Genomic DNA, 15,096 nt, shown 5'->3' on the forward strand with positions numbered 1-15,096 from the left:
CTACTCAGCTTGTGCATTTCAAATTGGCGAAAGGTAGGGGTTAAAATCAGGGGACGTCATTAATATTTGTCAACTGTAGGCATGTGGAGCCCCTTGAGACTTTTCTGTGATTAACGGCTATACATAAACCCAATTCCAATGACGTTGGGATGTTATTAAATGCATAAAAACAGACTCAATGTTATGCAAATCATGGTCAACCTATATTATACTCTACAATCACAACAGCTTTAATTTGTGAATAAATTTGACTTGACGTAGCTGGAACCTCAAAGGTCAAATGCAGTCTCTCCAGTTTGACCACAAATGTCAATTTGGTTCTTATTTTCTGTTGCCCTTCTGTGGTGACAACACAACACAACAGAACAACATATTTCTGGTATTTTTAAGAGTGTATAAGTCTTAGTATTGCTATTCTGCCTTTCCCACATTGCTCCTAAATCATGTTTATAGAGATCACTGTGAACACCAGGAATGGGATTCATTCCCGGACTTTTGGAAGTTCCACTCCACTGAGCACAGAATAGGTAATGGAGGGTTACCATCGGTTTGCCTCTTGTTATGATATGGCTTGGTCAGAATAAAGTTAAATAGCACACTGTGCGTTTTGAGCCGTGTGGTTATGCGAGTTATATTCTCTGAGCAGAGCGTGCGCTGTCCCTCCGAAAATAACAGCCTAGCTGTTTGCAGTTTTTCATCTTACAATCGAGCAGGCACAGGAGTTGCAAGTTGCAACGTGTCAATAAAAGGAATGCATATTGAGTATCAAGCTTTGGATGTCGATTTTGATTTGTTTGGCACCAAACTTCGTGTGGTGCGCTGACTTACGGGATGTGTTTGGGTGTAGGAATTTAGGTAGCTGCAAAGATGGACAGCGCTCCATTCAGTCGCAAGTCGTGGGTGTCGCAGTCGCTGCGTGTCACTGCAAAGGAGTTGTCTCTGGTCAGCGGGCGAGGAAGAAGCAACGCCATCGCCGAGCGCTTCTCCAAGTGAGTCAAGGAAAGGATTGGAATAGCATATGTTTCTGAAAGATAGTTCAACAGCATCCTGCGTGGGGTTAAATACCACCAAGTACTGTCGTTAGATTAATTTGTCCTTCCGTAGACTAAATCATTTTGAAGCTGTAATCTTTGTGTTGTGTTTGACTTTTTTTCCCAGATACCAGAAAGCTGCAGAGGATACGCATAAGAGAAAAGGAGTGAGTACATATTTAGATGGTTCGGATTCACTGTAACCTCTAACGTCCCTGCTGGAATGTATTCTTTTTTTTAAACAAGTATGTATGAAATACATTTCCTTGCCACGTTCCATTGTTGTTCTTTTATGAGCATGCTGGACAAGATGAGGTACATAAACTAAACAACCGCACAGTTCACTTGGCGGTCTCAATTTCAGTTTATGTATGTATTTATTTATTTAACTGATTCCCTTGCAGACAATGTGCAAAAATGTGACCACTACAGGGTTTTTGTCATTTTCACTGAAATTGCAGGACCCACATTGAGTTTTAGGATGACATAAACATTTAATTCACAGTAAGAAACCGTAGACTATCTTTTTTCATCGGAGAAAAAGAGTTAATTCCTAAGTTATATGGGTCTAGCGTTATTTGAGCATAAAATGGGGGCGGCTGTCCAAAATACAATGCAATGCATACATATTGGTTTATATAAGGCTTTAACAACAGCTGAAGCTGTAACGAAGCGCTAACATGAACAAAAGGCAAATGCTGCCCCATCGTGGAAGGGGAAAAAAAAACATTGACAGAGGTCTGACCAGCGCTTTATCGGCACCCCGCTGCAAGAAAGAAAACAAAACCCGACCAAATTCGGGAATGGCGCGCCACGTCACACTTTTCAATTCCTGATTAAATTCGGGAATGGCAGAAAATGAGTTAAATCTGTATTTTACTGTTTGCGCTTTGAAAGGTAGAGGTCACCATTTTGGTGCCTGTGAGTTCCAATGTCGCCCAAGTACCACAACTTTTTTTGATCCATTGACTTTTGAACGGTAAATTTTCTTAGAAACCAGAAAAAACATTAGTTTAATTCCAAATTTACAAATTTATGCTTCCAAGGGTCCAGTGTACTGTATCTCCGGTTAGGGTTATCAATCAATGTCTGGACTTTGGACTGAACGAAAATTAGTGTCCTTCCTGAAGCGTGCACAGCGATGATGCCAGATAGTTGCAACAATTTTCAACGGCACAAGTTTTGGCAAATTGAGTTGTCCTGACTGACCTCCCATTGGGCACTTCTAGCGGTGGGCAGGCTATCAATCCCATAATCCGTCCTCAATCAGTCTAATCTGCTCGCAATGATCTCTAGTGTTTCTGTATATTTTCAGCTTTGTCTGACTGAAAGACAAAACACACATAGCTGGACTAATGATTATTCTTATTGTGACATGGATAACCCGTCAGCCATTATCATGAAAAAAAATCAAGGTAATGTGGCTGTGTGCTACTGTATGTGGTGCCTTCCTGGGGGTAGATCTGTTGTAATCAGATGTATTGAGATTTTAAACAAGTTTTATTTATAGTTGACCAAAGTCTTAACATTCTGTGTAAGACAAATAAAGATCTCAGGGATGCAATATTTTTAAAATATTAGAGTAGTTCTGTATTATAGTATTTCTGGGGTAGTTGGCTAATTTCAATAAGCAGTGTAAAAACACCATCTGTCATTTGCGCTTGTGTGTGTGTGCGCGCTAGTCCTCACATTGTCAGTCGTTACTTTTCAAGGATTTTGTCAAGTGGAAATAAAAGGGTGAAGTCTAGCCGTGAAACCTGTTCAAATGCCAGGTTGTCTTCATGCAAAGCTCAATTCGGGAAAAGAAACTCATTTGTTGGTTGAAAAAAAAACATTTAGTATACGGTTAGTAAAAATAAAAGTCTTTCACCCTCATTACTGTAACATTTAAGTTTTTAAATGTGAAAGCAGAGTTCCGAATGCTCAAATATAGACTCGCCTGGGAAGACTTGCCGTAGGATAGCAACGTGAAACAACACGCATACACAAAGGTTACAGGAGTCACTTTTATATGTCACAATTCTTGGGCTTTATAGTTTGGAAAATCAAGTCGCTCTATTCTGACTTGTGCCAATAAGCAATAGGTTTTGGGTCATGCATTGTCCATTTGACTGTACTGTATTTTCCAGTGTATAAGGCACACCCAAAAGCCTTGATTTTCTTCCAAAGATGACCCTGCGCCTTATATGTGAAGTAATATTAAGCCTCGTAGGTCTCGCATCTGCGCCACCGACTCAATTTGCCTCTGTAGAAGAAGTAGTGTGTAACCCCAGCCTCTACTGTAGCGCCTTCTCACGTGGTGTACCTTATATTTGGAAAACCTTTCTATATTTATATATTTGGGAAAACCTTTTTCATTCATTGAAGGTGCGCCTGATAGTTCGGTGCACCTCATATATGGAAAGTTTGAAAATATACCATTCATTTGGGGTGCGCCTTATACACCGGAAAGTACGGTACTACATTCATTGTAATACTAACTTCACTATTCAGTATTTTTTTTTAAAACAAACTGTGGTCGGCTTGTGCGGTTATATATGGGGAGGTTCATATATTATATTTGGAAAAGGTTTGAAAATATACCATTCATTTGGGGTGCGCATTATACACCGGAAAATACGGTGATACATTCATTGTAATACTTAGCTATCCAGTATTTTTTTAAAACAAAACTGTGGTCGGCTTGTGGGGTTATATATGGGGAGGTTTATATATTATATTTGGAAAACTTATATATGGAAAAAAATTGAAAATATACCATTCATAGGGGGTGCGCCTTATACACCAGAAAACCCAGTACTACATTCATTGTAATACTTAGCTATCCAGTATTTTTTTCAAACAAAACTGTGGTCGGCTTGTGAGGTTATATATATATATATATTGGGAAAGCTTTTTGCATTCATTGAAGGTGCGCCTTATATATGGAAAAAGTTGGAAAATACTCCATTCATTGGGGGTGCGGCTTATACTCCGATCCGCCTTATACACCAGAAAATACGCTACTACATTGATTGTAATACTTAGCTATCCAGTATTTTTTAAACAAACTGTGGTTGGCTTGGGGGTTTTTGTGACTTTGTTTGGGCAGGAAGTAAACTTGAACGGTGGATGTCAGTCGAACCAGATGTTGGTGTAAAGATAATTTGAGATAACTATGCCATATGCGACAAGTTTGACATTGCATCCCACTGCGAAGATGCAACCGTTGATACTTTGTTGTATTGGCTGTCATGACAACAAATGACACCAATCAAAATTGTGACCAAACTGATCTCTTCAAAACATTCCTGATGTTTGTTGGAGAGCATCATAAAGCCAAAACTCGGGTCACAAAGGGGAAAAGGCATAAAAGGCTCAAAAACCTGTTATGGATACACGTCGGTTGCAGGGGCTACAGTACACACAAGTAAGTAATAGTCTACAATGAAGACCTTTAACAAATGGAGAAAATGTGGCTCGTCCGGGACGGTACAGACACCTGGTCCTCACTTTAAAGTTGGCGTTAAGTCCAGGAGAAATGCGATAAGGGACGCTGCCAAGAAGCCCGCGTCAACATTAAAAGAGCTACGAGGCTTGTTGGCAAGTATTAGTTGTGGATATAATGGCTAATTAAAACACTCCTGTGGAGTTTATTTTAATACATCGAATAAATAAATGGAGAAAAAAAATCAAAAGAATGACACAAGGTGATCGGACTCAATCAAAGGGTTACATTTCATAGCATTAGCAGCCTTGCAAAAAAACTTTGATAATTGACATACTTCAATATCAGAATCAGAATCATCTTTATCGGCCAAGTATGTAGAACACAAGGAATTTATTTCCGGTAGAACACGCTGGACTAGTATCATCATAATAAACATAAGTATGGAGGACACAAATAAATGGAAATCTAATCTCGTCCTCATTTGCATCCTGTATTAAAGGGTATTTTATTTTAACTCATTGAGTACCATTCCCGAATTTATTCGCGAATTGAAAACATGACGAAGCGCCATTTCTGAATTTGTTCGTTTTCTTTTTCATGCTTGGGTGCGCTGGCCATGGCCTGTGGCAATGTTTTTTTTTCTTTTCCACAAGTGCATTGCATTGTATTTTGGACAGCCGCCCTCATTTCAAGCTCATTTAACTACAGAACCATATAATTTAGGAATGAACTCTTTTTCTACGATGAAAAACAATAGTCTAGGTTTTTTTTGTCTTTTGTACACCCGCCCCTACTTGCACCTCACATTACTGCAGACCCATATAACTTAGGAATGAACTTTTTTTTCTGACAAAAGAAGAGAGTCTAAGGTTTCTAATGCTGTATTGAATGTTTATGTCGTCCTAAAAGTCAATATTCTGTGGGTCTTGGAATTCGAGTGACAATGACAAAAACCCTGGCACTGGAGTGGCACGTTTGGCAGTGAATGAGTTAATTACATATAAATGTCTTGAGCATGAACAGGCATTATTTAGACTTTTTTTGGGGGGTGTGTATTAGAATACTCTGTAATACTCATCAAATTGCAAAATAAAAACGTAACTATGTACTCACATTGCGAACATTAAAATCATGAGTGTGAGCAGACTGCTCATCTATTAAACGACTTATTCCATTCATTTGGAAATGAATGAGCCATTTCAGACCAGGATCTCCATTTCCCAATTAGTCGCGAATGCAGTTGTCTTGACCTTTTGAGCACAGGGTGCGAATAAAGCGCTTTCTTATCCAGCGAGCGCACAGTCAACAAAGAGTTAACTTTATCATTTCCTGCTTGAGTTTGCTGGGCTTTCTGACTCTTTCCTGCTGTCAGAGGGGTTGGACTAAGAAGTCATGGGAGCTTATTTAGTCTGGTGGCTAACATCTGGCAAACTTCCACCACGTACTCATCGGAACAAGAACGAGCAGAGGACGCTCCCGTATTCGTCGTTTGCTAATTTTGCCACAGGTTGACTTTCTTGAGTCTCTCTTCATTCTCTTTCTTTTAAATTTGGGCTTGCTGTAGAATGTCAGTGGTTTAACATCTGCCTTTGTTGAGTTCCCAGCATGCTCATTTGTTATGATCACTCGGAGCATTTTGGGGACATTGGGGGTAAATGGTTAATTCATGTCATTTTTAAATTATACTTTCCAGTTTAGCAATTTTGTAATAATTAAAAGCTGACCAAGCATACCTCCAAAAAGTGAACTGATTTTTCTGGCCGTGATTGACGCTGGTGTTCAGGTCCTCTTTTTCTGCAGCATGTCATTCCTCTTTCACAATACAGGAAGTTTTTAAAGGTCACACAGCAGCTGCCATTGATCTGCTGTGTCTTGTCCGCCACGCCGCATTGCCTTATTTTTGGCACCAACGGGCAAACAGAGCCTTCCTCTGTGTTTTGAGTAAAAGGTGAAGTTGTTGTTCATGATGGGATGCAGAATGCATGCTCAGCCCTGTTATGGCTTGGCTCAGTCGTTGCGCCTCACGCAGACTCAGCAAAGACGGCTCCAGTGTTTCTTGGACTCTTTATCTTAACAGTTGAGGAAGCACTAAAGCCACACAAAGCAATTGTGGGATTTTGTTCCAATAATTCTCCCTGCAATATTGCTATCTTAGTCAAGCAAAGGTGTGTTTTCATTGTACTTTTTGCTCAGCAATTTTTGTGTTTGTCTGTCAGGGCTTTGACAGCGCATCCACCTCCCAGCGCGCAAGCAATCTGAGTGCTTTGAAGAAGCGCTGGGAGCAAGCGGGGAACGGCGGTCATCAAGAGAAGACGCCATTCATCTCCGCACCCATAAACAATCAAAGCACATTTCCTACCCTGAACAGAGCGGCTTCTGTCGGCGAGCAGCCATTGACCCCTAAAAGTCCGCTGGCTTTGCGGCCTCCTCAGGAAGCTCCTCCCAGCACACCTGCTAGCGATTCGGTCTTCGTGCCCTCTGCTGCTCTGCAAGCAGAAGAACAGAGTGGGATGGACAAAGATGCGCCGACGAAGAGCAAAGCGCCAGAAAAGCCTGACGAACAAGTTCTGACGAGTCCTCGCGCCTCCTATGAAAAGCCCAGAATGCCACTCAACAATCTGAAGATGAAGTTTGAGAAGGCAGACGATACCTCACTAAAGGTGACCGCCCATCTCATCTACGTTTTCTCTTCCGACATAGGAAACGGACGGGAACGTACTTTATTGAACAGTACAAAACAGCAAAAAATAGAAGTTTTTAGATATGAAATTTCAAATTTCAGGAAGTTTTAAAACTACTACTATTTCCGGTGTATAAGGCGTACCAGAGTATACGGCGCACCTTCAATGAATGGTGTATTTTCAAACATTTTCCACATGTAAGGCGCACCGGACTATAAGGCACTTTCAATGAATGAACAAAGTTTTCCAACTATAATATATAAATGATCAAAGTTTTTCAAATATAAGGCACACCACATTATAAGTCACTACGGTAGAGGTTGTGGTTACACACTACTTCTAGAGGGGGAAATGGAGTCGTGGTCGCTCACAGTAGTTGCGAGACCTGTTGTGACTCAATATTACTTCACATATAAGGTGCGCCTGCGTATAAGGCGCAGGGTCATCTATGGAAGAAAATTAAGATTTTTGGGTGTGCCTTATACATCGGAAAATATGGTAATTATGTTAGCAAAATACATTTGTCTAGTTGGTAGGTAGCGAGTTCCAGATGTTAGCCAAGTCGCGCCAATATAGTGCCGGTGTGTAGACGTACCGGTTTGTTTTACAATAATACCTAACAATATTTCTAAATTCATTTGGACATGTGGTTGAAAAGCAAAGTCTGTCCACAAATAAGATTTCACGTAAATAAATAAATAAATAAATAAATAAATCTTTTCCTTTCGGCTTTTCCCTTCAAGGGGTCGCCACAGCGAATCAGTAACCTCCATCTTCAGAGGTATGATCCACATGTTTGTTTTGGCCAAGCTTTTACGTCGGATGCCCTTTCTGACACAACCCTCTGTATTTATCCGGGCTTGGGACCGGCACAAGAAGACTTATGTCCCTTTGTGGCTACAGAACAAGCAACTATAAATAAATAAATAAAATTTCCGGGAAGGAAGTGACTCTGCCAAATTGTAACTTTAAACTATTGTTGACAATAATGCTTACCATATGACATGGATGACAAAATAAAAATTAACGAGTTTAATTTTACTTTTTTTTTACCCCTTCCTCAACCTTTTTTAGGGGAAAAAACGTTCCCCTTTCAGACTATTTTATGTATGTTTTATATGGTATCGTTGATGCCGGTTATGAAAACAGTTTGTAAATCCTGCCCAGTTTGTTCAGCAAATGATGCTGGTTATGAAAACAGTTTGTAAATCCTGCCCAGTTTGTTCAGCAAAATGATTATCCTATTTTCCGGTGTATAAGGCGCAATGAATGGTGTATTTTCAAACTTTTTTCCATATATTTAAGGCGCACTGGAGTATAAGTTCCACCTTCAATGAATGAGAAAAGCTGTCCAAAAATATCTAAATATATAAAAGTTTGCAAATATAATGCACACTACATTATAAGACGCTACAGTAGAGGCTGGGGTAATGCATGACTTCTTCTATGGGGGGGAAATGGAGTCGTGGCAGCTGACCTGTTGTAGCTCAATATTACTCCACATATAAGGCCCATTTGTATATAAGGCGCAGGGTCATCTTTTGAAGAAAATCAAGGCTTTTGGGTGTGTCTCGTACACGGGAAAATACGGTCATTTGTCGACGTGGCTGAAAGGGCTCGGTATGCAGTCACGTTCGCAAAAATAGTCGACAACAGTGCAGAAAATGAATGGGGATTATTAACAACCGCCTCTCAAATGTCCATTCTTCATCTGCAATAATTTGTAGATATTGAGTCAGTTTCATCTAAAATATTGAGCTATGTTGTATGTGGCTTAAAAATATAACCTTACTAAATTGTTCTGTGTACGCCTCACTTCATTTTGATCTTGTAAAGGATCTTTTCAGTGTGTCTTTTCTCATGCAGAAAAAAAAGCGCATTCCTTGGCCGAGCGAGGAATGTCGAAACATTCCTGACCTGGGGCTGTTTCATCATTCCGACTCTGGTTATCACACTTTCCACATTTTCTCATCACGCTCTCGTCGGATCGTCTTTAACGATTACTTAGGCTTCGGTAGGCAGTTTGACGTGCGGCGCTAATGGTTAGAGAAGTGTTAGAACCTGCGTCTAGACAGCATGGCAGCGTAACCTTTTACAGTCCGATCTCGCTGAAAGACAGGAAGGCGGCCTCACTTTGTGGAAGCGGCCTGTGAGTCATGATAAGCTGATAAACGGATGCAGTGATTGAATTAACTGTTAAATTTAAGGGAGTTAACCATCATTTTTTTCCCCCTTTCATCCAGGGCTCCAGGTCGACTCTACTAAGTGCCTCATCAGAAGAGATGGAGCAAACCTCTGGTGAGAATTTTTGCATTCATTTCAACTGGCGGCTAAGATCGATACAAGGAAAACATGAACTTTGTGCGTTGTGCTCCAATCAGTGTGTGACCGCGTGCTGGAGAAGACATCGCTAAGGGAGAAGCTGGCCAAATACTCTGCTGCTGTGTCCAAACAAAGCAACATTAAATCTGTGAGTAAGAGAATGGTCTCCTCCCTTGTCATATGTACGGGGCAATAGCACTATAAAATGTCCTTATTAAAATACCACAGTCATCAGGGACATGTAGCGCAATAATATGAAAGTCTGGCAAATGTTTGCAAATAGAACACTACAATGATAAGGGCTCCAATTATTACATACATACATCGAGTTTTAAGACTACATAAACCAGGGGTGTCAAAGTCATTTTTTGCCACGGGCCACATTGTAGTTATGGTTTCCTCTCGAGGGCCATTATGAATTTGGGGAACCCATTAGAATGTTTAAATCCCTTCAAATATTACATATAGAGCACACAGCAAATTAATGAATAACTCATTTTGAAATCTGAAGTCAAGAATAATGACTTTTATTGTGGTTGACATCCAAAAATATGAAATTTTGGCTCAGATTTTAGCAATCATCATGGAATTTAACAAGTTTGATTTGCTTTCGCGGGCCGAAAAAAATGATGTGGCGGGCCGCATTTGGCCCGCGGGCCTTGACTTTGACACCATGACATAAACATACATCAATACAGCACACATCAATCAACACACATCAATACAGCGTCGGAAACCTTAGAATCTCTTTCATCCGAAAAAAAGTTAATACCTAAATTATATGGGTCTGGAGTTATGAGCTTGAAATGAGGGTGACTGTCCAAAATACAATGCACTACATAACATATTGATTTATATAGCACTGTAACAAAGCGCTAACATGGACAAAAGGCAAATGTTCCCCCCTCGTGGAATGGAAAAAACATTGCGAGAGGTCTGACCAGCGCTCTATCGGCAAAACCCGCTAGAAATACTAAGACCCGAACAAATTCCGGAATGGCGCTCCATGTCATCATTTTCAGTTCCCGAATAAATTTGGGCATGGCAGTGAATGAGTTACGATAGTTAGCTAGAACTGTGGCTATTTTGAAATACATCTAACTCGCTAGCAACATTATTAGCAAACTGGATATTTAAGCTATCCCAATAGTTTCTTACAGAGCGCTACTTCCTAACATTAATTGTGGACATCTATAGCTGGTTTGTGCACACTTAACATTAGACATGATAGCTCGCGACACACACATATACAGTAAAGTCTCGTTATATCGATATCGGATATATCGATAGTCCCGGTTATATCGATACTATTTCTGTGCACGCACGGAGAAAATTACATGCAAACAGGGTCGGATATATCGATAGTCCCGGTTATATCGATATTTTTTCGGACTCCCTTGAATATCGATATAACGAGACTTTACTATATATATATATATATATATATATATATATATATATATATATATATATATATATATATATATATATATTAACTCGTTCAAAAATATGACAGAGCGCCATCATTCACGAATTTGTTCGGGTTTTGGTTTTTCATGCTTGGGTGCCGATAAAGCGCTGGTCATGACCTCTGGCAATGTTTTCTCTTTTCCACAAGGGGGCAGCATTGCCCCTTTTTGAATTTTAACGCTTTGTTGCAGCTTCATCTGTTGTTAAAGCGCTATATAAATCATTATGTATGTATTGCATTGGATTTCGGATAGCTGCCCTCATTTCAAGGTCATATCACTCCAGACCCAAATAATTTAGGAATTAACTCTTTTTTTCTGATGAAAGAAAAGAGTCTAAGGTTTCCTACACTGTATTGAATGTTTATGCAGTCCTAAATCTCAACATTCTGTTGGTCCTGCAATTTGAATGAAAATGACAAAAACCCTGGCACTGGAGTGGACACGTTTTTGCTCATGTCTGGCAGTGAATGAGTTAATATTAAAATTGTTTCTCCACTTAAACTACCAATAGTTGTCATTGTGCAGTAATGGAATGTAGCGGGTTCATCAGATAGCAGATTTCAATTGATGTGAACTTTGGCAAGGGGAGATGGAACTGTTTGTTTATGGAGTGTATTGATTGATTACGCATACATTAACAGCCATGTTGTTGTTTTTTTGCGAGAGGCTGTGACACCGGAGGTGCTGCCTTCCAAAATATCTCTACTTGCAATTGAGAAAGTGACACCGGGACCCGAGTGTAATGGTGAGTCACCGACCGGATCAACATGAGAAGACGCAGGCGGAACAGTTACACCCCCTAAACTCCCCCGCCCGATTGTGGCCTAGTTTTAGGCACATGAGTGATTGGGGTTATGTCTCTTATTCGATGTAGTTATTGGAACTGGCAGGTGGAGACAAATCTGATTGAGCTTGAGTGAACACAGAGTGCTCAAATGTCTTCAAATGAACCATCCTTTCACCACAAGGGTGTCGAACCGCGGGAACTAGTTTGGGCTTTTCTTTTTTTGCAAAGAGGCGGTTAACTTGCAGCAGTGATCGCGTTGAGCTTGAGCGCACACGGTGCTAAATGCAATACAATACAATGCATCCTCATTTGTATAGCGCTTTCACAACAGCTGTAAATAAAACAAGCTGCGTACACGTTGCAAAAAAAAATATTTAGAAAACGTGAGTGGCATTATACACTATTTGTAAAAAGTTGGAGTGGATGACATACTGTATCAGTATGATTTGAAAATGTAATATAATTTGACAAGGTGACCTCTGTGACCTTGAATGAACGGCAAAAGCATAGAATGTGCGTTCAAACCTTGATAAAATCCCAAATTAAATACAGCTGTAAATGTCTCACTGTCTTTTAGGTTCTTCCTGAAATATAACTGGAACTCTTTTAGTGTGAATAATGTAAAATGAAATTAAACCTACCGTATTTTCTGGAGTATAAAGCGCACCCCCAATGAATGGTGTCTTTTCCAACTTTTTCCCATATGTAAGGCATACCGGACTATTAGGCGCACCTACAATGAATGAAAAAATGTTTTCCAAATATAATATATCCATTAGAATTACCAGCACAACTTTAGTTCGCTGACGAAGTTCTTCGGATGAGGAGCGAAACGTCCGACACCTTCAAAGAAGTACAGATGATGGCTGAAGAAACCTTTTTATCAATAATATATAAATATATACGTTTTAATTTAAAACAGATTCTTTTCTTAGTGTTTTTTAGGTGTTCAATTACCTGACATGTTTCCGCGTATACTTCCGCCTTCGTCAGAGTGTCCATACGCCGAAACATGTCAGGTAATTGAACACCTACAATACACTGTCTGTAAGAAAAGAATCTGGTTTTAATTAGATATCAAGTAGACAGGATGAACTTACTACAACTATATCAGAGTTTAGCAAATATAAAGCAGAGCATATTATAAGGCGCTACGGTAGAGGCTGGGGTTACGCACTACTTCTAAAGGGAGAAATTGAGTTGATAGCTGCTGACAGAAGTTGCGAAACCTGTTGTGGCTCAATATCACTTCTCATATAAGGCGCACCAGTGCATAAGGCGCATGGCCATCTTTTGAAGAAAATGAAAGCTTTTGGGTGCACCTCATACACCAGAAAATATAGTAGTTTGTGTCTTATTTTTCAGGGGATACTAGCAGTGAGGCTCCAAAACCGTCCAGGGTGAGTTCAGCAGCGCAGCCCTCGGTCGGAAGACAAGACTCAAACTCTACGTTTGTGTGCGTTCAGAAGTTCTGCCCTCCAGTGAAGGAAAAGTGCGTGGCTTGCCAGAAGACTGTTTACCCTCTGGAAAGATTGGCGGCTCTTCAGCACATCTACCACAAGAGCTGCTTCCGCTGCGTCCATTGCAGCACAAAGCTAAGGTTGTTTTCCCCATTCAAAATGTTGCGAAAACAACTTTTCCTGACAATATGCCGCCTTATGTGTGTTTTTAGCCTTGGCAACTTTGCTTCGTTGCACGGCAACGTGTACTGTAAGCCTCATTTCAGTCAGCTGTTTAAAGCTAAAGGCAACTACGACGAGGGTTTCGGCCACCGGCCTCACAAGGAGTTGTGGGCGCCACGCAAAGACGAAGATGAAAGCGAAGAAGAGTTGGTGAAACCCAGAGAACAAGTCGTGTCAGTGAGAGGGAGAACCGAGTCGGTGGAGAGCATGTCAGATAAACAGCCCACCCCAACCGCAGAAGAAGCATCGCCGACAGTCAAAGTCACCGACCTTGCCGCACACCTGGAGACTCGGATGCAGACTGCAGCCAACTCCGCCGAGAAGCCGGCCGAGACTCGCAGGCTGAGGATCGCCTGGCCGCCCCCCGCCGGCGAAGGAAGCCCCGGCGCAGGCCTGCGCAGCCCGGCCCTCGAGGGCGGCGCATCGGGACGACCCTGGAGAGCCAAGTGGCCCCCGGAGGACGACTCCTTTTCCTCCGCTTCGTCATCCCACAGTTCCGAACGTGCAGAACTGACGAGTCTACGGAGGAGCTCCTCTCTAAGGGAACGCAGTCGGGCTTTCACCATGGCCGCCCAGGCCGGCCCCAATCCCACCGCCATTCCCAAGGAGCCTCGCCGGCCTCTCAAGGCCCTGCAGGAATGGAGAGCGTCCCTGGAGGAAAAGAACGCAGCTCAAGAAAAAACGGCAGACAGGAAAGTGGATCTGCAGAGGAAGAGAGATGATAAAGAGAAGCAAATCGATAGTGAAGTCGTCAATCAAAGTAGCCTGAAGGTGCTCATGGAGGATGACAATCAAGTTGGCGAACACGCAGAGGAAGCAAGCCCATCGGCCGACGACGGCGCCTCCACCACCTCTCCTGATATCTCGGAGTCCCCCTCGCCGCCCGCGCAGCCCAAACTGAACCACGCCTCGCAGGACGTCGGATTCTGGGAGGAGGACAAAGATGAGAGCGACGCAGAGGAGCTGACGGCAGAAGATATCATCAAGAGGAACCGTTATTACGATGACGACGAGGGCGACGGAGAATATTAAGTCAACTCAATTTGACTCACAAGAATTGTCTTTTTATGCTTTTTGGTTTTAGCTTTGTATATTGTTTCACATAACTCCTAATTATACCGTTTCAGGAGTCAAATACTATCTCAGTTATCGTACTCCTGTGCGAAAGACATGAATTAATGCGACTGGAAATAAATCTCAGGTAAAGAAATAATCATAACTGAGCACATGCTCCGAAAAGTTTTGCCGAACGAACACCTTAACCGAATCTACGGTGTTGCCATATTAGACTAATTACTAAAAAAAATCGAAATGAGCATGAATCCGACCTACCAACGCAAGATGCTCTTGAAATGTTCTTTGTGCCACAAGGAAAGTGAGTACTCACGATTAATATATTTTCAAAACATTTTCTCCATATTTGGTATAGTTAAAAAAAGATTTTCTATGTAAAGTGCCACTGATGGTTTTTTTCTGGATGATTTTTAAATAAGTTGTATAATGGATTCTACTTCAGTTGTACTGTATTAAGTTGTTCAAACATAATAAAATGATTAAAAGGCACATTTTTTGGTCTTTTTTTTATGATAGAATTACAAAATCTACGTACCACATGCAATATTCCGACACTGAATGAGGAATTTTCAAATCATTTCCATTTAAAGGACAACCGACACCATATTTTTGTTTGC

General features: G+C 41.1%; 2 protein-coding genes across 4 annotated transcripts in view; one reads left to right on the forward strand and one right to left on the reverse strand.

Moving 5' to 3' along the window:
* The window catches only part of znf740a (zinc finger protein 740a), a 28,291-nt gene extending 21,427 nt beyond the window's left edge, over positions 1 to 6,864 (reverse strand). Inside the window, exons 1-2 of one of the 2 annotated variants that reach the window (XM_089010410.1) lie at positions 6,821 to 6,864; positions 829 to 922 (exon numbers count right to left, since the gene is read on the reverse strand). The gene's annotated coding sequence lies outside the window, so the exon portion shown is untranslated. Of the gene's footprint in view, positions 1 to 828; positions 970 to 6,820 lie in introns of those variants that run through there. The other variant, XM_089010409.1, reaches the window with a different exon arrangement.
* Positions 849 to 14,968, forward strand: LOC148890274 (LIM domain and actin-binding protein 1-like). 2 transcript variants are annotated; one of them, XM_089010406.1, is made up of 9 exons: positions 849 to 989; positions 1,159 to 1,198; positions 6,678 to 7,121; positions 9,386 to 9,440; positions 9,524 to 9,612; positions 11,603 to 11,681; positions 13,089 to 13,123; positions 13,190 to 13,323; positions 13,396 to 14,968. In XM_089010406.1, exons 1-9 carry the CDS (start codon positions 868 to 870, stop codon positions 14,435 to 14,437), a joined length of 2,040 nt encoding a protein of 679 aa, XP_088866532.1. In that variant the 5' UTR covers positions 849 to 867; the 3' UTR covers positions 14,438 to 14,968. The 2 variants fall into 2 exon arrangements, with proteins under 2 accessions (XP_088866532.1, XP_088866533.1); XM_089010407.1 differs by having other exon boundaries at positions 13,193 to 13,323.
* Positions 14,969 to 15,096: the final 128 nt, after the last annotated feature.

The sequence above is a fragment of the Hippocampus bargibanti genome, linkage group LG12 (genome assembly GCF_051943395.1).
Source record: "Hippocampus bargibanti isolate YZ-2025 linkage group LG12, ASM5194339v1, whole genome shotgun sequence".
NCBI lineage: Eukaryota > Metazoa > Chordata > Actinopteri > Syngnathiformes > Syngnathidae > Hippocampus > Hippocampus bargibanti.

Excerpts from the sequence above, each read along its gene's own strand:
- LOC148890274 (XM_089010406.1), top strand. The coding sequence starts at position 868 with ATGGACAGCGCTCCATTCAGTCGCAAGTCGTGGGTGTCGCAGTCGCTG. Across the intron at positions 1,199-6,677 it reads ATACGCATAAGAGAAAAGGA|GGCTTTGACAGCGCATCCAC; the intron begins GTGAGTACATAT and ends TTTGTCTGTCAG. Across the intron at positions 7,122-9,385 it reads CAGACGATACCTCACTAAAG|GGCTCCAGGTCGACTCTACT; the intron begins GTGACCGCCCAT and ends CCTTTCATCCAG.